The following is a 27650-nucleotide window of genomic DNA, read 5'->3' on the forward strand; positions in this document are numbered from 1 at the left end:
TTCAAATTTTTACATTGAAGAACATTATCCTGAAATTGCTCCACAATTTGTAGACACAGTTTTGTTGAAAATTGGTGATCTTCTGTCTCTTTTCTTCTGAGAAACTCTTTGTCTCTAAGAGGTTCTTTTCATGTCATGTTGCCTGTCCAATCACGTCTCATATCCGATCATACTGCCAACCTCTTGTTAATCAACCTAATTAGTAGCAAAATGTTGCTCCAGATGTTTCTTTTTAGTTCCACTCTATGTTGCCCTGTCCCAACTGTTTTAAGGTGTGTTTCTGCCATGAAATAAAAATGAGCTAATATTTATCATGAAGTAATAAAACATCTCAGTTCAGTTTTCTATGGTGAATAAAATATGGGTATATGAGATTTGCAGATGATTGCATTCTCGTTTTATTCACAATATCCAACTTTTTTGGAATCGGGGCTGTACTGCTACTACTACAATACTACTGCTATTTATAATAATAATAAGAAGAAGAAGATGAAGGGTGAGGTGGGGTGGTCAGGATTATCTATGATGGATAATGGTTTGTTGCTCAGTGGCCTCTCCACAACAGCTTCAAACTTCCTAATCAGGTTATTTGGACTATAGCTGCCACTAGTGAAAATGCTACTCGCCCATATAATGACCTTATTACAAAAATAAGAAGAAGGCTTTCTTAAGGACATTTGCTATTAATCTTGCATCTCCTTGCAAGCCATGCACAGCCCATTGGCTGATACCCCTGAATCAGGGGGTCAGCAATTAATGGAGGGCACCACCAATAAACTCATAAAGAGTTCAAATTAACACTGAGCAGAACTGAGTGTAGCTTCTTGCTGCAGCCCTCCTCCACAGTCCCAGTTTCTTATGTGACCCTTAGGGAAAATTAATTGCACACCCCTGCCCTGAATGAAATTTAACCAAAGTGTTTGAGCAACAGTTGTGCTTATTTCCACCCCAATAACTGGTTCGCATGATATTTAATCTGAGCATGGATGTTTATTGTAAATATTGTCCTTTTTTTGTCCTGTCTGTCCCCTCACCCACAGCTGGTCACGACAGATGGCTGCCCTTTCCGGAACCTGGTTCTGCCCGAGCTTTCTTCCTGTTGAAAGGGAGTTTTCCCCTCCCACTGTCGCTAAGAGCTTGCTCCATGGCGGGGGGTTCTGTGATTGGTGGAGTTTTCTCTGTATTGCTGTAAGGTCTTTACCTTAAAATATAACGTGTTTTGAGATGACCGTTGTTGTGATTTGATGCTATAAAAATCAAATTGAATGAAATGGAATTGAATTATTTAACTTCAAAGGCTAACCGATAATAAAATGTAATATTAAATCTGAACGATAAAACAAAATGTAGATATCGAGCAGTGGAAATCATTCCATGATGACAAACAGTGACCGTGCAAACTCTGAGAATCCTTGCTCGTATGCATCCGAAGTGTTTTGCAGAGGGAGCCACTTTCTAGGAAAAAGCATCTGGAGGAAACACGCTTTGGCGCCTGCGCACTGTGTAGTTAGAGTCAGTAGGGGTCAGCAAATCACTTCAAAATTGTTTAAAAACCTCACACTTTGCAGACACACTCCCGCTGTGTCTGTAGTCAGCTTTCAGTTAGGTGTTCAAGATGAAAGCCCAACATTAGCCTCCCCCTCCCTCTCTCCTTCCTTTTCTCATTAAATTTTTTAAAATTATTTTAAATATGAATTTTAAAAAACAACAACAAAAAACTACCGCCTCTGTGTCAGTTTAGAAATCTTATGGAAACAATGAATATTTTAAAAAGTGTTTTACACACTATGATTTTTCAGTCTGTGCTGTAGACAGCCTCGCTGAAACACGCAGTCTTTTACACCTATTGTTAACTCAAGAATCTGCGTGAACACACCTCTTTTAACCGTTTGTAAAACCCAGATGGCGCTAAATGCCTGCGCAATATGAACAAAGTTCAGAGGTGAACACCACGATGCGACTGCGCTTTATTTTTATGGACAAATTCTACATCTTAAAAAAAAGAATGAATGGAGATTGTTGGAGAGCATAACTGAAAACGCTTTAGCTGTCCGGGCAGATGGTGGGCTTTCTCCTTTACAGGGATGTCGGCCATATTGGGCACACGGGAAAACCGTTCAATAGGACACAATGATACCTTCAAGTTCTATCGGAAATAATAATACGTCGGCATGAGCCGGCGTGGGCTAGATTAAAGTTTGATTTGTCTTTTTTAATGACCAAAGAATTGAATTATTCAGATAAAAAGACTCTTTATCCTGTTGCAGTACAAAATATCCCACGGAATAAGGTATTCGTTACAGATGAGTAGTTTACTGACAGATCGATCTAGACAAAATTAATTACTTTCCAGTTATCCTCGGTGTGGTTATTTGCTGTACTTCTGTGAGCAAGCTAAAAATCTTTGGGTTTCGTACAGTCTGACAATTAGAAGAAGCAATTTGGTGATATCACATTTTTAAAGAAACAAAGGCCAAACATTCAGAAAAATGATGGTCAGATTAATAATAATAATAATAATAATAATTATTGTTATTATTATTATTAATTAATCCTCATTTACAGTATAGTATACACACACAAACAAACCTTGCTATTATATATATAGTAACACTGGATAAGGATGGATATTTATATTATGCTGCCTCTCAAACTGGAGGTCTGATTGGCGTTTGAAGTTGGGATTTGCCGATGTTCGAGTCTAATCTGAGCAAGTGAAGGCAGCATGATTCCTTCTTTGGCCTCGTCTGTTCCTCGGTCCTAGTCCGGCTATTGTTGTGTGTCTTTCGGGGCAACCCTGACCTATCAGCAAGCGGTGATTTCTGATATTTTAAACTGTTTTGCTCAGCGGCTCCACCGCCATATTAAGTAGTCTTTGTCAGCTGGCGGCGTGTCCTCGCTTTGAAGGAATAATATTTAAAAAAAAAAAAAAAAGGATCCCAGTGAAGGGCTCAGTGCTCGTGAAGTAGTTAATCGGTATGGGACAGACGGAAGACTGAGATTCCACGTTAGTAGAGTCTGCTTGTGTCGCCCGTTTCCACTTAAGGTTGTCGACGTGAAATTGAAAACGCTGGGGGAGAAAAGGCTCACAGGACGCATGTAGCCGACCCACCACACTGCTACGGTCGCTTTTGAGGTAAGAAACGCTCGCCAACAACTCACATTTTATGCTGGAAGTAGATTCAGCAGGGCCTCGTTGTGTTTGTGACACTTGGAGAAAGTTGGGAGGAGTTTCCTCGCTGTGTTACATTGTAGTAAAAGCACGTTTCATTATTAATCCGCGATTAAGACCCCAGTTTGGGGGGGGTCGGTCCTGTGTTGGAGAGGACAGCTGTTTGGAAAGGCTCCAAAACCGTCCTGGGACAAGGCGAGAGCGGTGTTGTAGCTGTGATAAGAAGTATTATTTATTCATTTACATCTTGTAAATCTTTATTTCAACTATATATTTTGGTTCTTTTCATACAATAAAAGTTTACCACCCTGTCCCTATCTCTGTGCCTCACCCAGTCTCCCTCTCCACACACGCATCAGCTGCTTTAGGCCTCAGCTGTGATAGGCCTTTTAATGCAAGGCACTCATCAGATTTTTCTAAATGGCAACATTTAATTTCCCCCCCCAACTTTGCTCTTGCGTGCTTTTATTGTGATAGTGCATCTCTTTTCCTCAGACTTATACACACGTGTGTAAGATTTCCAGGCATGCTGCTGTGTTGGATTGTGTATGTATCCTAACATTTACTGCCCCTGACTCTGCATGTGTCTGTCGGTGTGCTTATATACTCTGGTGCCACGGTAATCCCTCTGTTAGTACAGCCCCAGTTGGCTGGACAGTTGTCTCCTTCTCACACAGACACAAACACACACATATACACACACAGCTGGAATGGAGAGGGCAGTTGGTAGAGGAGTGAGGAGCGCTAACAGGTGGTGTTGGCTGGGGTCCAGGAGCTTGAATTTTAACTGGGTTGAAGGATCCTTGCATACTCTTTGAGTGTCCTCATGGCACGAATGAGACTCTACACTGTCATTAAAGTTTGCTGATTAGAAGCCTCCAGTCTTTTGTGCCACAAGTGGAAAGGCTGAAGTCGTAAGGCAGCTCCACACATGTTGGCAATCTGAACAAATGTTTGGATTTTTGGTGAAAAATAAAAAAATAAAAGAGGAGAATTCACCGTGGGCAGAGGGAACAAGAAGAGCTCTTCTTTTTAATAGCTTGAAGATGGCTCTTTCTCTTTCCCAGCCTCACTCTAGCCTTTGACGGGCACAGCAGGTGGCCTCGACGGCATGAATGGATTCGGAAGGAAGTTCATCTCCCAGCTCCCCGACAGTCCCCTCCTCTCGCTCTGATTGGCAGAGATGGCAGGCTGCCCTGAAGATAAGACCGAGCTGGGCCTCAGAGAGTGTGCCAGGGCAATTACTGCGTTATGCTTTAGTAATGGGTTTTCAGGCCCCTGTATATTTTCATTGCTCAGTGCTTGTGGCTGGCATTAAAAACCAAGGCGATTAACTTTAATATTATGCAATGGCTTTATCTTTATTAGAATGAGCAGTTTGACTGTAGAAATAATGTTTACTTATGCATATTGCACATGCTCAGCATTAACCCAATGGGCTTTTTTATAGTGCTGAAAAGATCAATGGAAAACAAATTAGCAAGGCTGCAGTGATTGATGAACTAATCTCAGGAATCTATAAAGCAAAAATACTGAACATTTGCTGGTTTAAATGTGAGTTTTTTCTGTATTTGTCTCATTTACACCACTATGGCTCAATTTTTTTGATTTTTGTTTTCAGTGTCCAAAAAGTTCAAAAACGAGTCATGTTTAAGGATTTCCAGCTGATAGGGTTAATCCACTACCCGGATAACATAACCATTAGGAAATTGGTGTACATTTTCATCTATTCTTGGATATACAGTATAAACATGCTTCTCTCTGTAATTGTACCTGCTCTAATAACCTGGCCCTCCAGGTATTTGAGTATTTTAATACAAAGGGTTTTTTTATGCAACTGCTCTGTGCCAAGTTTTACTCTCTGGTCACTTCCATGTTATTGTTGTCAGATGACATTTGCAGTTAATAAAAATTAATGCCTTTTTTATTTAAAAGGAATAACGGGTGTCCTTCCTGAGTTATGACCAGTTTGTTTAACCAGGATCTCCATTAGCAGCATTAGATCCATTAGTTCAGCCTCAGCCTTAGCTATTTTTAGCTTAGCTATTTATCCTGGGGTCCCTACACAGAATCCAACAATCGCAACATACAAACAAAACAAGCAGGTTCTTTGTATATACTGATTTAACTTGTGAGAACATTGCCGTGCAGATCATGCAGACTCATTTTGAGCAGTTTGTTGCTTATTTATTCCTTTTGTTGAAGCACTGGAACAGATCACACTGTGTCACAGCTAATGCATTTTACTGTTTTACTTACATTATTATCAGACCATGCTAATTTGCAATCCACCATTATATCAAATAGTTTTGTCTCCTGCATTTATTCGATAGGAACATTCTTAACACTCAGTTGGTAACATTTAACTCCAGTTTATTATCTGTCACACAATCTTCTACAGCCTTCAACTCCTCATTACGTGTTTCCTTTAACTTATCAGTTGAGGCTATAAATACACGTACTCTTGAGTCATCAGCATATAGAGCAATCTGAGCCTATTTTAATACAACTGGAAGATCGTCATTAATAAAAAGACAAAATAATAATGGTCCCAAACAGCTACCTTGGTTACTCCACACGTTACATGTCTTGTCTTTGACAAACTACCATTAAAATAAATAGTCTGCCTGCAATTTCACAGACGGAAGTTATGTTATAGCTGAAATTAGTTTGCTGACCTGGGAGCAGTACATGTGTTACCACTGCAAGATAATATCAGGTATTATTCAGTAGGGCTGCACAATTAATCGTTAGAAAATCGCGATCTCAATTCATACTTATGTGCGATCTCATTTCCAAATGACAACGATTTTAAAAAAAAAGAAAAAAAGATGACGATTATACCGCATTGTGATCCGGGACATAATCTGCATGAAAACAAGCGCTCACTCTTCCTGCTCAACAAATGACAAGGGCGGAGCCGCAGGGTAAAACAACGGAGAGCACGTGAGAGATGACGCTGCTAAACGCCAAGAAAGTGACAGGAGAAAATCCGTCCCGGTCAACCACCCAAACATCAATAACGGGAACCTTATACAGCGCTTCCCCATATCCGTCGAACTCCCGCAGGCACAAAGAAATTACGGAGGCTATCACTTATCACCTGGCTAAAGATATGGCTCCCATCAACACTGTGCAAAACGAGGGATTTAGGAAAATGATCAACACCCTAGACAAACGCTACACAGTGCCGTCCCGCAACTATTTTTCAAATGTTGCACTACCTGCTCTATACACGCAGTGTCGAGCAACGGTGGAGACGGAATTACAAGCAGTACAACATTTTGCGGCAACGACAAAATGTGAGACATTTATTGTTTTTATGTTCATTTATTGTTTTTATGTTCAGTCTCAACTGTTACGAAGTTGATGTGCAGTTAATAAGTGCAATAAATATTTATACTGGAAAAGAAAATCGTGAGAGAATCGTGATCTCAATTCTAAGCAAAAAAATCGTGATTCTCATTTTTTGCAAAATCGTGCAGCCCTATTATTCAGGCATTTACAGCTACCATCTGAGCCTTTCAGTGACAAACACAGCACTTTTAGTCTGACATGGACAGTTGTCCAGTGGGATTACATTACAGTCGTTTCATAGTTATCCATCATAGCAGTCTCAGTCACTACCAATGCAAACTGTTTTGATCCAACCAGACTGGAACCCGTAGAGGAAACCTGGTTTATTCAATGTCGATAAGCCTGTAAGCTACCTGAATACTTTGGCTTAATAAAGCTGTCAGAAACAGAGCCTGAATGATGAAAACCTTTGCTGATAGCTTTCTGTACTTGAGCATTTTTATTATTCTGGCCAACAAGCACATTTTGCTAAAACACGACGATACTCCTTGCTGTTTGAAAGCTCTTCAAAATAAAGTCCTACACTCTGAAAAAACACATCCTCTGTTGAGCTCCGGTCTCTGGAATACACCCTACAAATCCAGTCTGCGTCATAGAAATGTCCCAAGTAACTGCAAAGTTTGCAGAAGGCAGTTGTGTAAGGGTCAAAGTCTTCTCCAAAGTTGCGTCATTTGTGATCTGTCACCTCAGTAGCCAGAGTAAGGAGCTTCATCTCACAGCCGTACTCAACCGTTCTTCAGAGAGCAGACACACTGGAGCTTGTTTTTTTTTCTTTTTCAAAATAACCTCAAATAATTAAGACCAGTTTGTCCATTAGGATTGGGTTTGTTTTCTTTTCATTTGACTGATCTGAGATTTAACATGACATTTTCTTTTCTCTGTTTTTGCTTAGTTAGTCTGCTTACAATTTCTGTTTGATATCTACACCAGTTTCCCCTCATTTCCTACTGGGAGGCATGCTGGTTCTTCTTTCAGTTCTTTGAAATTGCTATACTGACTATATAGCTGGTTATCTCGTGTGCGGTAGCTCGCTGACACATGCCATTATAACAAGTATAAGGCTAACAGTTTGTAATGCTGGAATTTTTCGTCATTTGAATGTTGATGCATGCCAGCCACAGCAAATAGCTTCCCGCCTGCAGTGCAGCTTCATTGTTGTATTTTCCCCTCTGGGAAGCAGCAGCCTGCGTCTCCTTAATCTGCATCAGCATCACTGGTAGTCTGGCACATAGCCTTGCATGTCACATGTCCCTGGATAGAGTCTATTGCCAGCATTTGTTTGAACACATACCAGTCGCTGGGAGTAAAGTTATTCATAAATATGCGTGGGAGTATCTGGATAACTATATTTCCTTTTCTTCTGTTATTCCACACAGTGGTGGTGGTTGTTTGAAGTGCAATGCAACTAATCAGTATTGTCATTCTTTATTATTCCACCATTTGTTTTCTAAATTAACATATTTTTCATTTCTGTAAATGGTCCGTTTGATCTGAAGGAAGATCAATAAAATTTAATGAACGTGAAGGTTTATGTAAATATAAAAAAATACCATTCAATTATTGTTGTTGACCTAAATGCATCAAAGCTTCAAGCACTGCCATGGTAATCAATGTCCAAATCAGTGCTTCAGTTTTGGGCTTTTTTAATACATGTACTTTACTAAAGAAATCAAAGAGACCACAAAATAACACACAAAAAAATCCTCGAACATGATTTATAATGCATCAGCATTATTAAGGTCACTTTATTGATCATGTTTGAAGCAAGCTGTGATGTCACCACAGCTCAGTCACCACGTATACAGCCGCTGAGGGTGTGCCATACTCACTGTAGTGTTCTTCTGAATGATGGGTGTCGCCATCTATACAGCATAAGTGCTGGTCTAGGAGTAGAAAATGTCAAAAAAGACAAGCAAAGAAAATCAGAGTTTGTTTTGTTTATTTTCCTTTAAAGTATTCTCAGGAAAGTCTGATCTTCCCTGGAAATCAGAGGTTCTGTGCTATCGCTGAGGTGGTGGTTAAAAACAACATGACCAGCTGGAGCAACAACAAAGCGTGGCACGCACCAGCGGATGTGGGGCCACCCTTTGTGGCGCTGTTTGCGGGGGCAACATCAGTGGGTAGTTTATTTCAGACAACATTTAATGATAGGCGAGACCACCACAGCTATCATCTGCCAACAAGTGACACTTGTCAAAATAACTGTCTGGATACAGTCTATAAAAGAAGCTACTTTTAACTGCTTGTTTATTCACAAAGGATCACCACAGCAGGCAACTCTGTATGTTTGATTTGGGAGATTTTTTTTTTTCTTTACGCTTGATGCCCTTCCTGGTCCAACTGGAATAATTTCCAGTTCTTACCTAAAACAAATTTACAGGTTACAAATCTACAGGAAGTTTGGCAAGTAACCACAACAGCTTTTGCTAATGCAAACTAGGACTGCAACTAACGATTATTTTGGTAGTCGACTAATGTGCCAATTTTTCTTTGATTAGTTGATTAGTCAACGATTGTTTCAATAACTTTTATCTCCACTTCCTGTGGGCAAACCTCCTGCTCCAATCTCCAGTACCTCACCTCCTCAAGTGTGCTCACCTGTGAATGTCACCCTGTTATCTCGTCCCACAGCAAATTAAAATAATGACTCACGAAACATTTGAATTTGAAAATTTGAAAATAATCAAATGTAATTGTAACATTTCTCAATAGGACATGGCTAATTCTAATTGTACTATGATTGCATTCTCTTTAATGACTAACGAGTACACAATAAAAATATAGTTCAGATTACAGGTTTTGCAGCATTACTGCTGTTTGCAAGCACTGCTTCCACTTTGGATGGTGATGTCCGTGTTGGTAGGGTTTCTTTGAATTTTCATGTTGGAAGTTTTTGGGGATTGTTCCAGTTGAATATTCTAACTTGCAATGCCATAGATCATAGGCTCGTTACATGATATGATGTTGCCCACACCTATGCTGATGTGTGGTGCACAACTTGTTTAATTACTGTGGTTGTGCCAAGTGGTGCCAGTTGATAGACTTTTTTTTTTTTAATGCCAAGATTATTATGTTTTTTCATTCTTGTGTCTATTTGTATTTGTCTATTCCTGTTGTACTTATTTTTTAACAATCACTTCTATTCCAATAGTTTTAGTAATCTGCCCGCAGGAATCTGCTAACGTTTATAAGCCCTTATATTGATACTATGATTAGTCTTCTTTATACTGAGGTGATGATTGTTATTCTCTTACTGATAATTAAAAAAACTGGCAAAAAACTAGCCAGAATTGAATAGGAAGAATCGATGGTGCTGAACAGGCTGATCACAATAGTTGAGGGCTGCACTGACCTGACGTGTAATTACGTTTCTCTATAGGAGCGCGTCAGGTTACGGCATAGGGTTCAGAGGGTTTTGTGGTTATGTCATAGGTCACAACGTAGGTTTCACGCTGTAGCAAAACTTGAGCATAGCACTCTTGCTAGCTGCTCCTGTTGTTGAACTGTAGAAGGAATACTTCTGCCTGTAAAGCAGTGCAGTGTTGCTGATTATCTAGTAAAACTTTTTGAGACAGGATCAGACCGATGCCAGATCAGCATGGCCAGTTTTGTCAAAATCATTGTTATGTTATGTTTTTGAGAAACTATGGGACTAAGAGTTCCTTTGTGAGCTGACAAAATACTCCCATTTCTTAAATAAGAAAAAAATTATAGCTCAGCTTCACAAAAATTTGAGTTTTTAAGAATGTATAGTTTGCACAGGGCAATAACACAATGGTAACATGCACTATACATTATCCATCTTAAATCAGATCATGACCCAAATCACTGTATGGGCTTGAGGCACCATTTACCGTGGCCCCTTGGAACCACCAGAAAAATGGCACATTTCTTTCAGCTAATCTCATTGTGTGTATAACAGCCTCATTTAGGAAGCCATCTGAGAGAAGATACAGTAATCTGCCTGTAATTTGATTTGCTGTGAAGGCGATTTAAGCTGTCATTGCTGTTGGCAGATTTGTCACACTAGAGAAAACACTGGTAGTAATATTTATCTTTGTGACATGCATTATCGGGCTTTTTTTCCTTTTACAAAACTGCAATTGATGTATAGTACAATGATTTGGTTTAGGCTGCTGTAATGATACCATTTTCTATTCATGCCAGCTGTACTTGTAAATGTTTGTCTATGAGGCCATCTGGTTGTTTTGAATATTTAATTGGAGCATTTGATTGATAGTTGGGTGCCACTGTAAGAACAGTTCTGGGCCCCTATAAGCTTTTGTGCTGCCTGTGTTGTAGGAATATGCATGGGATCGTATAGTTCGGGGGATTGCGAGTGTGATGTGCTCTGTGGGGGAGCACCACAAAATCCTTTCCACTTTGTCCATAACAAAAGGTGGGGGCAGACAAAAGAGAAAGCCAGAGGGAGAGGTGAAGTTTCTGCCTTTCTTAGAGCACATTTCCCAGTTTTAAGTCTTAAAGAAAAACTGGGTGGTTCATTTGTTACATTGTTACAGAAAAATAAAAAAACTGAACCAGAATATGATGGACTGACATGGTTAAAAAAAACTCCAATGATGTTGGGGCATATTTTGATATGGACAGTAGAAAAGCCAGTGCCAGTTCTAAAGGAATCACATTCCACGTGTTTTTAAGGCATCGTTGAAGATTTGTATTTGATAAGTTGCTGCTGTGTTATGTCTAGATTCTGCTTCAGGCCAATTCTTGAGATCTAAAGTGAAACTTGTGGCTGTTGAGCCAGTTTGACATGCAGGCTTGCTCAGACTTGTTATCCGTCCATTACTGTCTTAGAGAGCAAATAACAAGAAATCATAATGGTGTAAAAGCAAAGGTTGTTTAAACATATCTGTGACTTTGGGAACAAAACGGGAGTCTTCACAAGAGAAAGGCCATGCTTTTGTCTAGATTTTTTAAATCTGTAAAACATTTTTATGTTGATACAGTGATCCATACTGAGTCAACTTGATTTGGTCTTCATCTTTCCAGTTATTGACCCTTCATCTTAAAGCAGATATGCCACTTAAATTCATCTTCATCAGTTTTTATGCTATTAGCGGCAGGCTAGAGTGCTGCTTCCAAAACAAACAGAATTTTGGATGTTTTTTCAGAAATGTTTTCACAGATTTGTTCCTGCACTTTGTGTATCAGACAGATGAAGCAGCACATTTTGAAAAAAGGTGGGAAAGTGAAACAATAGACCAAAAAGGTTGTGCAATGGGAAAAATATTATAACAAATTAGATAATGATACGTTAGTCATAGTTTCTGTCAACAGCCCTTTTTTTCCCTAACTCAAACAAGAGGATAACTAAATAAAAACTAATGCACAAGGACAAAAAATATAATGTAATGTATCAAGACTTGTCAAGGCCAACATGTTCTGGAGAGATGAGATCCAAACAGAACTAATTAAGTGTTGTAGAAAGGCGGGACGAGTTTGGAATGGATCCAATCAGAAGTAACCTCCTTGCGCAGTAAGGTTAGATGTGGACATGTGATCCGCCCCCCCTCCCCAGCTAACACGGTGGGATGGGGGTGTTCAGCTAACGCCCACGCTTCCCGTTTCTCATGAAAATGTGACAAAATACCAATGAAAATAAGATTCCTAGTATTTAGCAAATCTGACTGGTAAAAATCTGACTTTTACTTCTTTACTTACTCTTGTGATTAAGAGTTGTGCAACAGTTTGATGTTGTGTTATATATGTATGTGTTGTGTTTTATGATTGAGAAGGAACCCAGAGCTTCCAGAGAAAAACCACAGAAGTGGGGAGTATATGCAAGCGCATCATCAATGTTCAACAGCCAGTATTGATAAGTTATAGAGGTGCATTAGTGCACATGGCATCCTATCTGTGGAGGCTTCATTATTGCTAAACAAAATCATGGACATCATAAAAGAGAGGCATGGTACTTTAAATGTGAGTTATGTTTTTGTTGGTAGAAAGTCAGTAAGTGCTTGGGGTTTTTTTTTTTTTGTATTGTTTTGTTTTTTATAATCTATTTTGGGTGAATATGTCTTGGTGACCAATGAAGTGCCCAGAGCTGGTTCGAGATATTTGCCAAACTGAGAGGCTTGCTTTTGAAGGACTCCGACGATATAGGTTTTCCGAGCAGCTTATTCTGCCAATTTTGTGGTTTCTTTTTCAGGAAAGGCCTTAGAAGATGATGTCATTCATTACAAAAACACAACTCCATAGCGGAGCAGGCTGAGTGCTGAACTGACCTGGACACAGCTCAGATCCATCACACATTAGAAACATTTAGAGCATCAAAGGGGAGGCCTAAACTGCAAATGGTGAAATCAAAATAAAAATCATTGTCCCCATAAAATCCACTTGGACCTTTTTTTTGGTCAGCTTGCTAGCAGTATAGAGTTTCTGCATTGAAACACCTGTGTAAGTATTCTGTTATACTAGTAGTTTAGTAGACAAATAAAAAAAAAAAAATGAATCTGGGGAATATCATTTTCTATCCCAGCATATTTGGTTTTCCAAAACAGTTTTCTAATCTAGTTTTTTTTTTTTTTTTTTTTGTTGCATTTTATAATAACCGACTTTAACTAATTGCCAGTCGTAGTGCTGCCGTGCCCACACAGCTCACATGCTGCTGTCACCAGCTGGTTATCTCGTCTGTGCTAAAACTTCTGTTAGCTAGACCTCCTTCTGCGGAGGATGTCTGGATTCTGAAAAGCAGCTGACTCATCCTCACGATTTCTAGTAATATATTTCATTATAATTGTCATATTTGCATTTGATTTCTTCTAACATTGTTGCTCTAGACACACAAATAGAATTTAACTGTACAGTAAAGTATAAATATAAATATTGATTGTTTCAGGTCTGATTCTTCTGGCTCAGCATTAGCTTTCCGTGAGTCCTGTTTATTTGTTCCGAGAAAGTCAGTGCACCATCCATTCATATAAATGGATCGATGTGATGGTTGACAAACAGGAGGTTTGAATTGCTGTGTTGCTGTGCTTGTAACACAGCAATTCACTATCCGAGAAGTGATTTTGTTGGTTCCAGTTTGATGAAACAAATTGGGCGTCTGATGTCTTTTGCTTGCTTTGTTGTTTATTGTTGCTGTCGACCTTTAGCTGGATTTTAAGTGGAAAGGCTCAAAGGGTTAACAGCAGTAACGCTGTAGGTCTCGGTGCAGTGTAGCTTTTGATTTTGTTGCTGATATAATCGCTGCCTTGCTGCTTGCACATTGCGATTGCGATCAGGCTGTGTTGGGCTCCTTTGGCGCTATTCCCAACAGTCGGCATGTTTTCAATCTTTTATTTACTCTGTGGTGCAGAGCTGCACTGAGCTACACACAAAGAGAAATGTGCAGTCGTTGTGTTAGGGCTCATTTATTCATAGAGAACAACAAACGGGCCGAGCAGGGGATTTGTGGTGCAGTTTCTTTGTCGGGTGTTTTGTTACTTAATGGGAGGTGACTGCTGAACAGTGTTTCTTTAGCTTCAAGGCCACTTAACCTTGGAGCCAAAGCTCAGAGCCACCAAAGCTACAGCCTAACCTCTTAGCACAGAAGAATAACTTCACCTGACTCAGCCGCTCACATATTAAGTGCTATAATCCTTAACTAGCTTCAGAACAAAGATACTAATTCAAATTGGAACATTAAAAGAGGATTTGATGTACTTATATAACCGTTAATTAGGCTTAAATTGTGATATGTTTAGGGTTATAATTTTTTTTTGCTTACAGAGATACTGAAGTTTATTCAGGCTTTTGAAAGGCTGCAATTTCCAAATTACAAGATTCACACTTTTAATGATAACTTGCACAGCTAATGTCTTAACAAGCTGGAGGAGAAAAAAAAGTTCACTTAAAGTTTAGTCAACCGGTCGTGTTCCTCGCAAATGTAGTCAACTGTAGCTAATTAACTGAAACCCTGCAAGCTTGCGAAAGTTTCTTTAGTCAGAAGTACCACTTTTGTTCCATTTTAATGACTGAAGAACACTTTGTGAAGTTGAGTGAAAGAACAGCAATTTGCACATAGTTATCAGATTTCAAGTGTCTTCAAACCGCGTCATGTGGTCTGGAATACAAAGATAGCGTTGCGGTAGAGAACAACTGGAAATCCTCATATCTGAGACACTGAAAACTTTTGTGAATTTTTTTGGCTTCAGATACAGTATAAACAATGAATCCATTATGTTAATGTTACAGATCTGATAAACACACTATTAAAATATTTACAGCCCGTCCAGCCGTAGGTCACACACCAATGAAAAAGTTTACCCATGTGATTTAAGCCAACCAAAACCGAAAACGGGCAACAAGGCAAAAAACTAAACCGTAATCCAGCATTCGAACACACATTATCTTTTTTTTCTTTGACATTTGAATGACAAGTTAAAAGTAAAATCAGTGACTAAAGCTAGTGAGAGCAAAGTGTGATGGGAAAACAACCATCATCTGATTTCTTCATTAATGCCAACTCACTTTGGCTCTGCTGTTTACCATTGATCCCTAACAGAAGTATTGTTAGTATTATCAGAAAGTATATGCGATTATACAGTAACATTGTACACTGTAGATTCTATAAACAATTATCCATTTATAATGACATATTATAAAAAGCAGTACTTTTAGATATGTGTAGTTAAATAATTATAGAACAACTTATAATGATGTATAAATAAATATAACATCTTTTTATGAAGCTGAATCTGTGTATTAGATTGGCATATTTATTTATACCGTATAAATATATTATAGATTGCATAATCAAAAGAGTTATATAAAATGAGATGGATAGGGTTTGGAATTAATGGGCATTTGCTTCCTCTTACTCCTTTTGGAGAGGGTAGTGATTAGATTATGTTTTTGTCAATATGATGGCTTTATGTTTTTTTGTGTGTTATCACATATTATTTATGTGTGAATTGAAGATTTGACTGATTGAAAATGTAGTTTTTCACAAGTAATTTTATCTCCACCAAGTGCTGACTTTAATTTTATTGGTAGATTGATTAAACCCTTAACAGTTGTATCCAAATCCTTTCAGCATTAACGGTATCATAAGGGATGAATGCACTCTTCAGCTATTCTGTTACAAATACCAATGTGACCCTTCACTTACGGGCACTTGAAACTATGTTGTAACATTTTACAAATGCCAGGATATGAGTCACTGAAACTGGAGCAATCTTGGAGTTGAGCATCCATCTGCTGTGTGGTGGCAGCTTGTTTCACTCTGCTGCCACGCGCATGTGCGCGCGCACATGCACTCGGCCTGCATACACACAAGTACTGACATAGAGGTCAAAGGTGAGAAAAATGAGTAAACAGAGCAGGCACTGTAGAGGATGCTGTCAACCCTTGACAACACACACGAGCTCTCACACTCAGAAACCAAATACATTTCTTTGCGATCACACACTCTCCTAATTTGAGCCCAGATCATACGCTTTGCAGACTAGACTGCTAAACTGCCATGTACATGCTTTTATATATCTTTATCCCAGCATGCACTTCATGCACAATGCAAGCATCCAGTTTACTGCTCCAGGGCAGGTGTGGTTGGTATGCTTGCACTGAGTACAGTCATTGAAAAGTTCCTTTTTGGGGCTTATTGGGAACTTATTCTGAAGATATGAGCCAAAATATTACTTTTTTCAAATATCCCATAATGTGACTGTATAAACAGATACAGGTCCTCACAATGTGAGTAATCCCTGGACCACACACACACACACATACACACTACTAACTCACTGAGTCATGTGTGTCAGTAAGCCTGGGAGGGAAGAACACCAGCTCTGAATGCCAAAGGGCTTTTTCTCCCTTTCAGATCTGTGTCAGTGTAGTGTGAACACAGGGGAGAGTTGCCCGTAGGCTGGAATCGTTTCTTGCTGTGCAGCCTTGAAAGGTTTTGTCGGGACTTGTAAAGTCACGTGAGGTCACTTGTTGTTTTCTGTATGCTAGAGTCAGGCTGAAACCCTCCAAAATGCTTTAGGCTAATGATGAACAATATAGTAGTTTCTGTTCATTTGTGTCATTCACGTTCAGCCCTTATGACAAAGCTTATTATCAAGTCAACGTTTATGGTGTTTAGCATAAATTTCTTTTATCCAGTGAGACATGATGGTGGCTCATGTCCCAGATATTTTTCACAGATTTGTACTTTGTTTTTGTTTTTTTTTTAATTTGCCTTATTTGGAAACATTTTTTTGGAAATTATATCATTTGCATTTCATATTTTACAGTTAAACAGCATTGCATTTACACTACAATGGTGACAAAAGCATCTTTAACCCAAAGCATCTTTCTTGGGCTACTGGCTCCATAATCCTGGTATTTGATCGTCAAATCTTCCTCTTCCTCGCAGGCTTGACGATGGGTTGTGTCAGGAGTAAAGAGGACAAGGGCCCGGCTCTGAAGTACCGACCAGACAACTCAAATGCCACTCCCGCCAGCTCGCTCCTGGGCCACTATGGCCCCGAACCTACAATACTGGGTCATTCACCTGCTATGAATGCTCACAACAACAGCTACAACAGTCATGCTGCTGGCCTCACACCCTTTGGCGGGACGTCTTCAGTAATGACGCCCTTTGGCGGTGCCTCCACCTCCTTTACTTCAGTGGCTGTGAACAGTCCCTTTCCCAGTGTCATCTCAGGTCAGTTTGTGATGAATCAACATATTCTGTATTCATAGATTTATGTATTAGAGAAGCTATAAATGAATTACTTGAACAGCTTTCCTTTCTATTGTGTGATGCACAAACTGTTGTAGAACTTTAGAATAAACTCACTTGATCATTTGTTATGCAGAGGACGTTATAAGCAGCAGATGTTATGCAAATGAGACATTTGAAACGAGTCAGCCAAAACATCATTGCTGAACAGAAACCCAAAATAGGTCTGTATTATGGGAAGCAATGCAGTGGCATGGCCTCTCCTGAGCCAAGAAAAACAATAACATGGACTGGATTGAGTGGCTTTAGTAAATGCAAATTGCATATTGAAAGTTTTTATTTCCTACACTAGTTAGACTTAGAATGACTTTAGAATTAAGGGTGTGTCAGTCATAGAATGACTCTGCGTGGATTTATGTTTAAATTATGCAGGAAATGTATGCAACAAAACATAATGTTGCCTCCTAAAGCACGCACACATCCCTCATTCCCTTCATGGCTCTTTCAGGAAGGATGCCGTGGCCTGAGGGGCTCCTGTGGATCTAATACAGCCCTTTTAATTTTCTCCCCAAGATAAACATATCGGAGTCCCGTTGTCTCTCTGCACTCCATCACCTGTCAGTTCTTTTTATTGTGAATAAAAAATTAAATGACCTCCGTTTGATTTGAGGTGATGCCACTCAGTTTGAGAACGCTAGAAGGAATATTCTGCTCCCCTGATGAATTCTTAAAAATAAATCAGAGCTGAGAGAGCCAGGTGTATATGCAGACCAGCCTCTGGTGGTATAGCAAGGAAAATAAATAACAATATTTCGCTGTATTCTGCCATATTTCAATCTTAATCTTAATCTATCTCAATCTTTGTATTAATCTGTAATTTAAGGCTGTAACAAAGAGCGATCAAAATGAGTGTGTGGAATCAGGCATTTCAATTTCTCTCACTTTCAGGTGGCGTAACATTTTTTGTAGCGTTGTACGACTATGAAGCGAGGACGGCAGATGATCTGTCTTTCAAAAAAGGGGATCGCTTTCAGATTATCAACAACACGTGAGTATATTTGATTTTTACACTGACAAACTGCTAGGCGGATTTGTGTGTGTGTGTGTGTGTGTGTGTGTGTGTGTGTGTGTGTGTGTGTGTGTGTGTGTGTGTGTGTGTGTGTGTGTGTGTGTGTGTGTGTGTGTGTGTGTGTGTGTGTGTGTGTGTGTGTGTGTGTGTGTGTGTTTAATCCTTCAGTGTATTCAGGTCTGATATTAAGGCTGAGATCTGTCTGGGTTAATGGGTTCCTTTAATGGGCCATCTGTTTAGTGTCCATTGCTTTTCTCTTGCCAAAGAAAAACATGCAGTTAAATTTATGACATTATACCAAAAAAGGATGCTTATTATGGGCGCTTTGATGATAACTGAAGGTCAAGCTCATTAACAAACCAGTTAGCTTTGTAAACCAATGCTCGTTTACTTCTTTTAATGTTATTTTGTGGATTACTCAAGTCTTGAATTCGATAATTCAATATTAGTCCTGTTAGTTCTCATAGTGCTGTGTAAGGATATCATGATTTAGAAGGAGAAATATGTCACTCGCTACCTGCCGCTCAGGTGTGAAAATAGGCGGCGTGCCAAGTGCTCTGCTCTTCTTGTTTGTCACGTTCCACGTCCCATCCTACCACTGTGTGTGTTCACATTGCTTTTGCGGTGATGAAAATGCCATCTGCTTCTAGAGAAGAGGTGGGACGAGTACAGATTGGCTAAAGGTTTTCAGACAGTTTCTCTCTTCCTTCACTTTTAATTTAAGCTCCACATCTGCTGTTAAACACACTAGTAATTGTGGCTACTCGCTTATTTTAGCCTTCTAGAAAATTTTAATTCTTCTCCAATCAGTTTTAGTGTTTCTTTGTTTTTTTTAAATAATGAAAACAGCATATATAACATTATATAATGTTATTGAGGCGTAATTTAACTTACAAATTACTTTCCCATTTTCTGCCAGTGACTTCCCTCAAAAACTAGTTCAGCCAGGACCACTTTCGTTAGGACTCCGGTCGCTAAGGAAACTTGTGGTGATTTCAAAAAGAACAATGCAAACTGGAAAAGATGAACTCTCACCATCAAAGTAAAAGCTGTGCCTTCCCTCTGCAACCGAAACATTTCAAATGCAGGAAACTTTGAAGTCAAACGGCCTCTGTTCCTGCTTTATGCCACACGTTTCAGTTTCACTATCACTTGCCGAGTAGTTTGAGTGTTTGCAGACAAGTCGCCGTCTTCCATGAAAACTACTAGCGACCAAAGCAATTGCAAGAAAGTTTTTGGTGCAGCACCACATTATCTGTTTGCGAACATTTTCACACTAGCAGCCGCCACCAACCGGTCAGGAATACATTTGCAGCTTATGGTTAGCAGTTGGTCGCCAACCAATCTGGTCTGTGTAACTGTGGCTTTAATTAAGCAATGCATGCAAAGGAGGAGCTGGGTTAAGGGTGGGTTCCAAATGGGTTTGCATCAACAGCAGTAACTGTAGGCGATCTTGAGTTATAATAGTGCTTCCTGCTGAGGTTAGCTGTTATCAGCTGATCGCAAGCTGAGCTTGACTTCCTGTTTTGACTAAATGTTTAATTTGTGGTCCTTGTGTCACATCACAAGTCTTTGTCAGTTGTTTGCAATTAAAATAAAGAAACTCAAACCCTTCAAATTTATTTTAAACATGTTTTTATCATCTGTACAAGTGATATATATTTTGTTTTTTTACAAAAAAGCTAATATCAGTCATTGTATATTAAATAATTTTGTATTCCTGATCTGTTCATGTAATACTATATATAATATATCAGTTGTTTAGTTTCAGTTGATTTAAAAAAACCAACAACATTCAGTATCTGAACTCCACCCACATTGTGATGACTCAGACTGCTGACGTCTTTGGATGATGTATAATCCTAACCCTCTTTTTTCACCCTTTGTATACTTTCATACCAGCTCCCTTTCTTTTGGAATTGGATAGTGTTTTTTTAAGTCATACTTTTGTGTTTGTATTATGTGGTTCTGATTTCTAATTTACTTCTCTCTTCAGGGAAGGCGACTGGTGGGAGGCCCGCTCCATCAACACTGGGCAGAAAGGTTATATCCCCAGTAACTACGTGGCTCCAGCAGACTCCATACAGGCTGAAGAGTAAGAACTCACACAATCACCTTTCCAAACATAGTATCTTTGCCTCTCTCCGTCATCCAACAACTTTTATTTCCACGTCTATCTTTTTTTTTTTTCTTCTTGTTATTTTCTTGTTATTTTCCTGTTCCTCACCCAACTCGGTTTTCCTCTGATTAAGACAAAATGCTGCTGCTGGGTGGACACACAATGTGACAAACCCATCATGTACACATGGCAGAGAGTCTAAACAATGAAGCCATGTATTGTCACAGGAGCCGATGGCGTTCTCTTTTCTGTTCTTCTTGTGTGACAGAAACATTGTGCTGCTTTTACACAGTTGTGGCCTAGTTTCTCTTTTAGCTGTTGGCCATTTTCACATTTTCACTTATGTTTGAGGTTTAAACTGCTCATTTAAATAAATAAAAAAAACTGGGTAAACCTGCCCAACTTTGCCTTTAGCATGAAAAATAACTTACTGTGACTGAGTGTGCGGGATTTTAGTATATGAAGCAAAAAAATTCAACTAATTTCTGTGATTGAACTTCCCAAAGTAAGCCTTACAAATAAGAAAATTTAGATTTTTTTTTATCATTTACATCTGGGAGACAAGTGGAAAATGGAAAATATACCATGGAGTGGATGTTCCAGCAAATTCATCCCAGGGTCAGACCATGTGATGTTCAGAGAAATTGCAAACAAAGCCCAGGCACTGTATACACAGACAGAACAAGTATGGCTTGTTTAGAAGGGTTGCCAGGTGAAGAAAAAAATGGCGGCACTGTTTAGATTTGCAAAGTTGCATCTGAACAAACCACATGACTTCTGTACCAATGTTCTTTAGATCGGTGAGCTAAAGTAGAGATGTTTGGCTAAAGCGTCACGTTTGGTGAAAACCAAACACACCATATCAGAACAAACACACATCATACCAGCTGCAAGCACGGTGGTGGAGGGGTGATGATTTCAGCTTTTTTTGCAATCACAGGACCTGAAGGGTTTTATTATAACACAAGATTAACCACACTGTGCATGTCCTCTGACTGGAGCCTTTTGTTTTGCCGAGCCAGCTAATTCAAAAAAAGCTTCGCTTACTTGAACCTCCTCTGTAGTAGACCCCTCAGTTCATCTTTCGGTCACCAAGTCGACCAACTGAATCTCTGAAAAAGAAAAGAATCAGGTTTGTAATGGCCCAGTCAAAGTCCAGACTTCAAGCTGATTGAGATGCAAACCTGAAGGAACGCTGTAAAGAAGAGTGGGGCAAAATTCCTCCACGATGATGTGAGAGGCTGAGAAAGTCGTACAGAAAACAAGTCCTTCGAGTTATTGCTGCTAAGGGTCGTTGTGCCTTTTGACCTATTAAAGTATAGTATATGTTTTTAAAAGGTTTCCAAAATCTTGTGATAACTTTATTTTCGCATGACTATAATTGAAACATGCAAAACGCTTGCTGAAGCAAAGTTTTAAACAGGTGATTATTATTTTACCTTAAATTATATTTTATATTTTTTCCCCCTGTCTTATTTTCAATGCAATAATATTAGCTCCACATATAAATTCCTGTCAACTGGTTGATGTCAAATATATTTAATTTCCGAGAGATTTAACTTCCCGCTGTCACATCACTAAAAAACATATCCCTACTATATGAAGGAGAAAATCTAAATTGTGTGCAGTGTATCACAGTGGGCCCTCCTCCTGTGACTGACTGTTTGACTTCATTTCTTTTGGCAGATGGTACTTTGGTAAAATGGGCCGCAAAGATGCAGAACGCCATTTATTGGTTCCAGGAAACCAGCGGGGAACTTTCTTGGTACGAGAGAGTGAGACGACTAAAGGTAGGATGATTTATAACAGACATAAAGATGGGCGTAGCCATAGAGACGTCACCTCTTCCCTTTAAACTTGGACTTTAAATCATCATGACGATTCTCTTCTTTTGGAGCAATAAATGACTCTATTTGGACACGAGCGAAGTGTTAGCTTGCCACCTCACATTTGCTGACAACTTATTTAGAAAGATGTTTCTATAGAGTGCTGGGGGCATCACAGGAGCACAGATACCTGCTGATTGATGCTAAGTAACATACAAATAAAATTTGTGATAATAACAACAACAATAATAATAATAATACATTTTATTTATAGGCGCCTTTCAGACCCTCAAGGTCACCTTACGATAACACGTGAACAATAGCATAATGGAGCACAGACATCTTGGCCAGCCAAAAGGCACCAAAAACAAAGTTTAAAGGTCTCATGTTTAAAGACTGGAATGAGTGTAGCATTTTTAAATACTGGATGATATTGAGATCCGGTGCCTGAAGTTCTCATTAGGTGAATTGAAATTTTTGGCACTTTTCTAACTGGACACACTAGCAGCGTAGCTATACGAGTGGCTGTAATGCTTTGTCACTTGACCCACCATTATCACTTTACTGTGTAGTTCACTGTAAAATAGAACCATAGATATATCTGTCTGTCTTTGTTGACCTCCCGACTTTCTCTTTAGTGCCATCATGAGATTTGTGGGCTCATCTGAGAATGTGGCTTAAAACTTTATTTCTTATCAGTTTAGTTATTTTAGAGTGTTTATTTTCCTGAGCAACACATCTAAGTTCATTTCTGTGGATTTTTAAGGTGCGTACTCTCTGTCCATCCGTGACTGGGACGATGTAAAAGGAGACAACGTCAAACACTACAAGATCCGCAAGCTGGACAACGGTGGCTATTACATCACGACACGAGCCCAGTTTGAGTCATTACAGAAGCTGGTGAAACACTACACAGGTATGCAGCCCATCTTCTGCACACTGGGCGTCTTATTTACATGTGGAACGCATTTAAACAAATTGTTGTTTATAACTGGACAGATCTTCTGGCTGGGATGAGTAATTTTTTTTTGTTCTTTCCTTCTTTCAGATGCATGTTTTATGAAGCCTAGTGGTGTAATTTGGACAGATGTGATGTAAAAGTCACTGAAACCATAGAGACTTATTCTTTTGAAGGGTTTTAGCATTGCAAGTAGTCCCCTGCCTCCTACTCTGGCTCCATACAGTGTGTAGACCAGCAGATTCAGTGCTCACAGTGGGAAATGTATTATTCAACTGCAGATCTATGTGTTGAATATGTATGCGTGTTACAGAGGCTTTTTTGCTATGGTGATTCTGAACCAGTCGCAAGCAGCGCTTTCACCGACACGGTCACAGCTCAGTAACTCAGTAACGAGGTTCTAAAAAAAAAAAGTTTAACCCACTGGGACTTAAGCCAGAGGAGGCCATGAATACAAAAAATGTTTCACTTATAAAAAAACTGTCTCAAGTAGCTGAAATCGGCACAGTATTGATAAACAGTCATTCTAAAGGTCTCCTGTGGTATCTTAAAAGAAAGCGACTGCAGCGCATGATGTGTAAACACATTGAGTACAAACTGTTTTTGAGAACTGCTCAAATCCTGTTAAACTTGTAAGAAAATCTATTTTAAAAAGAGTGTTTGTTATAAGATACTGCATTTCTGGTTGTGTTTACCGCATTTTTCCACATAACTGATAGAAATCACTCGCTGCTGTGTGTGTGGGTTTTTTTGTTTTGTGTTTTTTTTTTTTTAAAGAACTGTTACGGCTCAAAGCTCTGCAGCAGTGTAGACTTTGATCTGCAGACAGAAAGTCAGGAACAAGTGAGAAAATCTTCACTGGATCTTAACTGCTCAGTGTTTGAATACAGGCTGGATTTCCACTCATTCCTCTGTTTTCCCCTATTTTGTGTGCAGAATTCCAGCAGGACATAATGTAGCGAGTGCTGCTGCTGCCAAACAAAAAACAAAAACCCAGAACCTTGATCTTCTTGCCTTTTAGTGAAGTTGAAATCAAAATAAAACACGGGATACTATTATGGTGAAAGTACCTGAAAATCTGATTATTTTTGGAGGGCATGTTGGAAATAAATAGTTATTCTGTGAGGTGTGGGGACGGGGAATCAAATCTGTTGTGATTTGATTGTAGTTTGCTACCTGCTGATGGCCAGGACTGCATGTGGATAAAGCACTCCAGATCAAAGCTCATTCACTCACTCATTCCCCTTCTTTTTTTTTATGTACTTCTTCCTGTGTAGAACATGCGGATGGTCTGTGCTACAGGCTGACGACTGTGTGTCCCACAGTAAAGCCGCAAACTCAGGGACTAGCTAAGGACGCCTGGGAAATCCCACGAGAGTCACTCCGACTGGAGGTCAAACTGGGACAGGGCTGCTTTGGAGAAGTTTGGATGGGTAAGAGACCACTAGAGCTGTACTCCAGCACACAGTATGAATGATATTATTTATTGAAATCAACCCCGCAGGCACAGAAACCAATGCTTCTATCTTTCATTGTGCTCACTCACACTAAAGAGTGACAAAGCAAAATTCATCTACATGCCCTCTGGACGTTATGTGACAATGATGGCAGTAGTTTTTGTTTCCTGCACAATTGGTTGGCAGCAAGGACGCTACTTTTATGTCTTTGTTAAATATGGAGCTGGGGATTGAAAACAGCAGAGACTTCATAATAAAGAGACATGTCACTGAAAGAATCGTGAATGGAAGCTGTTGGTAGGAGTATAAACCCTTATTATAATCCTTATTGATGCACAACTGCTTGAATAAGTGCCTGAAGGCATTTCAAGATGGCTGCTGGGTGGCAGTGCTTGCTTCTAGAAGGACTATAGTAAACAGTATACCGGAAGTAGTAGTATAGAAGCATCCCGACTGTGAGGGGGGATTCTTGCCAAGGAGGAGCAACTTTTTTTTGTTTGTTTGGGGTTTTTTTGTTTTGTTTTTGTGCATGTACAAATTGAATAAACAAGATGCTGTCTTGCATCTGTCTGGATCCATTTCTGCTCTAACAGAGCAAGATAACGTGAAAATATAAAACAGATGCTGCCCCCCCCCCCCCTTTTTGTCGATTCAAATTTACTCAGTTTATTCAAACCACACAGAGACAGAAAAAGAGGATGTTTCCCTGCAAAAGCACTCCCGACACATTAAATGCCTACATAAATGGGTTAGTAGCGGAATAGTTATTGCGTGAAATATGTCAGAAATACTGCCAGAAACAGGAACTTTACTCAGAGACATGTTTCCAAAGAATTTGCTGTTTCAGAACGCGGTGATGAAGCACAGCTGTAAACATGACCGCGATGAGCCGTGGTGTTTCGAAAACGTCTTAAAAATTTGATATGTTGTCTTTGTGTCCTTTTCAATTAAATATGGGGTTTGATTGATTTGTGGGTCATTGCATTCTGTTTTCTGCACTTTAATATTAATGAGATTATTAACAGGGTTGTAGATGGCGATGTTAAGGGATACATTGCGATAAACCAATGGCCTCCTTGCGTTTGAGCAGTACTTCCGATGTTAACAACTTGCAGACATAAATCCCCTCTGCAGCGCTGGTGTTTGACACAAACACTTATGAATTAGTGAAGAACAGGAACAACTTTGTGGACATAAACACACACAGTCATTAGGGCCTACAAACATGCCCACTGTGCATGATTTATATGCGCATGAATATGTAACTTATGTAAAGTTAATGTGAAAAACAAATGACAGTGGTTTATATTAGTGTTTTAAGTTGAGTGGCACTAATGTCAGGAGTGGGCTTGTCTTGCTGCCTCACCGGCACATGTATTGATGTCAGAGCTGATTACGGATTCCTGTAGGTTTTCATAGACACACACACACACACACACACACACACACACACACACACACACACACACACACACACACACACACACACACACACACACACACACACACACACAGGTCCAGTAATCACAGGTCACTTCCTACGCTTCTTTTCACTGGCCTGCTTGTGAGACAGGGGCCTCTGAGTGAACACGACTCTCTTCTTTCATCGCTGAGTCTTTAATTAAGCCTGCCCTGCAGCAAGCCTCGACCTGCAAGCCTCCACTGAGCAATCCCAGGAATCCCTCTCTGTCGCTCACTGCTTCGTGGTTTCGTGATGGTTTTCTGCTCAGCTGCAGTTCGTGCTGCTCGTGCGTTTTGTTTTTTTAGATGATTTTCTCTTTGCGCTCCCCACCTCACGTTATTACTTATAGATATTATCATTGTCCTACTTTGTCCTTCAGCTTGTGTGCATGCACGCAGAGTTTGTTCGCTATGATTCATTCATGAAGCTCAGCCCTCTGACGAAAGCAGTAGATCTCCTGCCTCGGCTCATTGTATGTAAGCAGGGCGTGAGTAAGTGGCTCTCAATCAGGAAGTGGCTGATTATTTCAGCTGCCATGTTCTCTCCATACATGGGAGCACTGCCAGAGGTCCAAGTGATTTTAGAATTGACTTTTTAATCACATAAAAAAGGGTTAAAAATGGACCTTTTAGTCTTTTAATGAATTGGAAGTGTCTTAAATTGTATTTCCTCTATTGTATTCCTCTATTGCAAAAAAGTCCCTTTTGCAAAGTAAATAAGTGATCATTCACCTTTTGTTTCATATATATTCAGGCACATGGAACGGTACGACTAAGGTGGCGATCAAGACCCTGAAGCCGGGCACCATGTCTCCAGAAGCTTTCCTGCAGGAAGCTCAGATCATGAAGAAACTGAGACATGACAAACTGGTACCTCTCTATGCTGTGGTGTCCGAGGAGCCCATATACATTGTTACCGAGTTTATGGGCAAAGGTAAGAACTGTTCAGTTTCCAAATCAGAAGTTATGACGATGTACACAAAGAATGTATATCTTAAATTTATTTGTATAGCCCAGTATAACATGGAGGTTCCAAAGAGATTCACAGGAACAAAAGCATATGAACCCATATGAAAACAGACATTTAAATAAACAAACAGTCCATCAGAAATAAACACAAACACACAAATCATGTTTGGTTTTAGAGCCAATAAATGAAGAAATTAAAATGTAGTTTTAAAGAGTTTGCAGTCATTCATGTGTTAAACACAGTGCTGAAAAGTTCATTAAATCATTGTCGCCTGGCTCTACAGATAGCTGTGTATCAACTGCATAACTACGCTAACAAATGTTTTGCTGTTTGGTGACGTTTCCAAGTAGCAGCATGTATAAGGAGAAAAATAACGGATCAAGACAACTGCCCTGTGGAACGCCATAGAAGTCATGAGTGGTTGATCTCCATAGATGATAATTTCTGTTAGTGATAACATAATATGATCTAAAACATTCATGCTATGACTGAAAAGCAGATTTTCAGCTTCATTTTTCATCTTTCTTTTCATTTTTTTTCATCCATAAACTGTTTAGGAACAACCAGCTAAAAATGCCCATACCGT

The 27650-nt window shown here is 39.5% G+C and overlaps 1 protein-coding gene across 1 annotated transcript in view; it reads left to right on the forward strand.

Annotated features, from left to right (window-relative positions):
• The first annotated feature begins 2723 nt into the window (after nt 1-2723).
• Nucleotides 2724-27650, forward strand: part of yes1 (YES proto-oncogene 1, Src family tyrosine kinase) — a 32483-nt gene continuing 7556 nt past the window's right edge. The window contains exons 1-8 of the mRNA XM_031735572.2: nt 2724-3136; nt 16896-17186; nt 18153-18252; nt 20270-20368; nt 22079-22182; nt 22985-23134; nt 24454-24609; nt 26849-27028. Of these exons, the coding sequence (XP_031591432.1) occupies nt 16904-17186; nt 18153-18252; nt 20270-20368; nt 22079-22182; nt 22985-23134; nt 24454-24609; nt 26849-27028 (1072 nt within the window). The 5' untranslated portion in view covers nt 2724-3136; nt 16896-16903. The remainder of the gene's footprint in view (nt 3137-16895; nt 17187-18152; nt 18253-20269; nt 20369-22078; nt 22183-22984; nt 23135-24453; nt 24610-26848; nt 27029-27650) is intronic.

This window comes from Oreochromis aureus, linkage group 18 (assembly GCF_013358895.1).
Source record: "Oreochromis aureus strain Israel breed Guangdong linkage group 18, ZZ_aureus, whole genome shotgun sequence".
In the NCBI taxonomy this organism is placed as follows: Eukaryota; Metazoa; Chordata; class Actinopteri; order Cichliformes; family Cichlidae; genus Oreochromis; species Oreochromis aureus.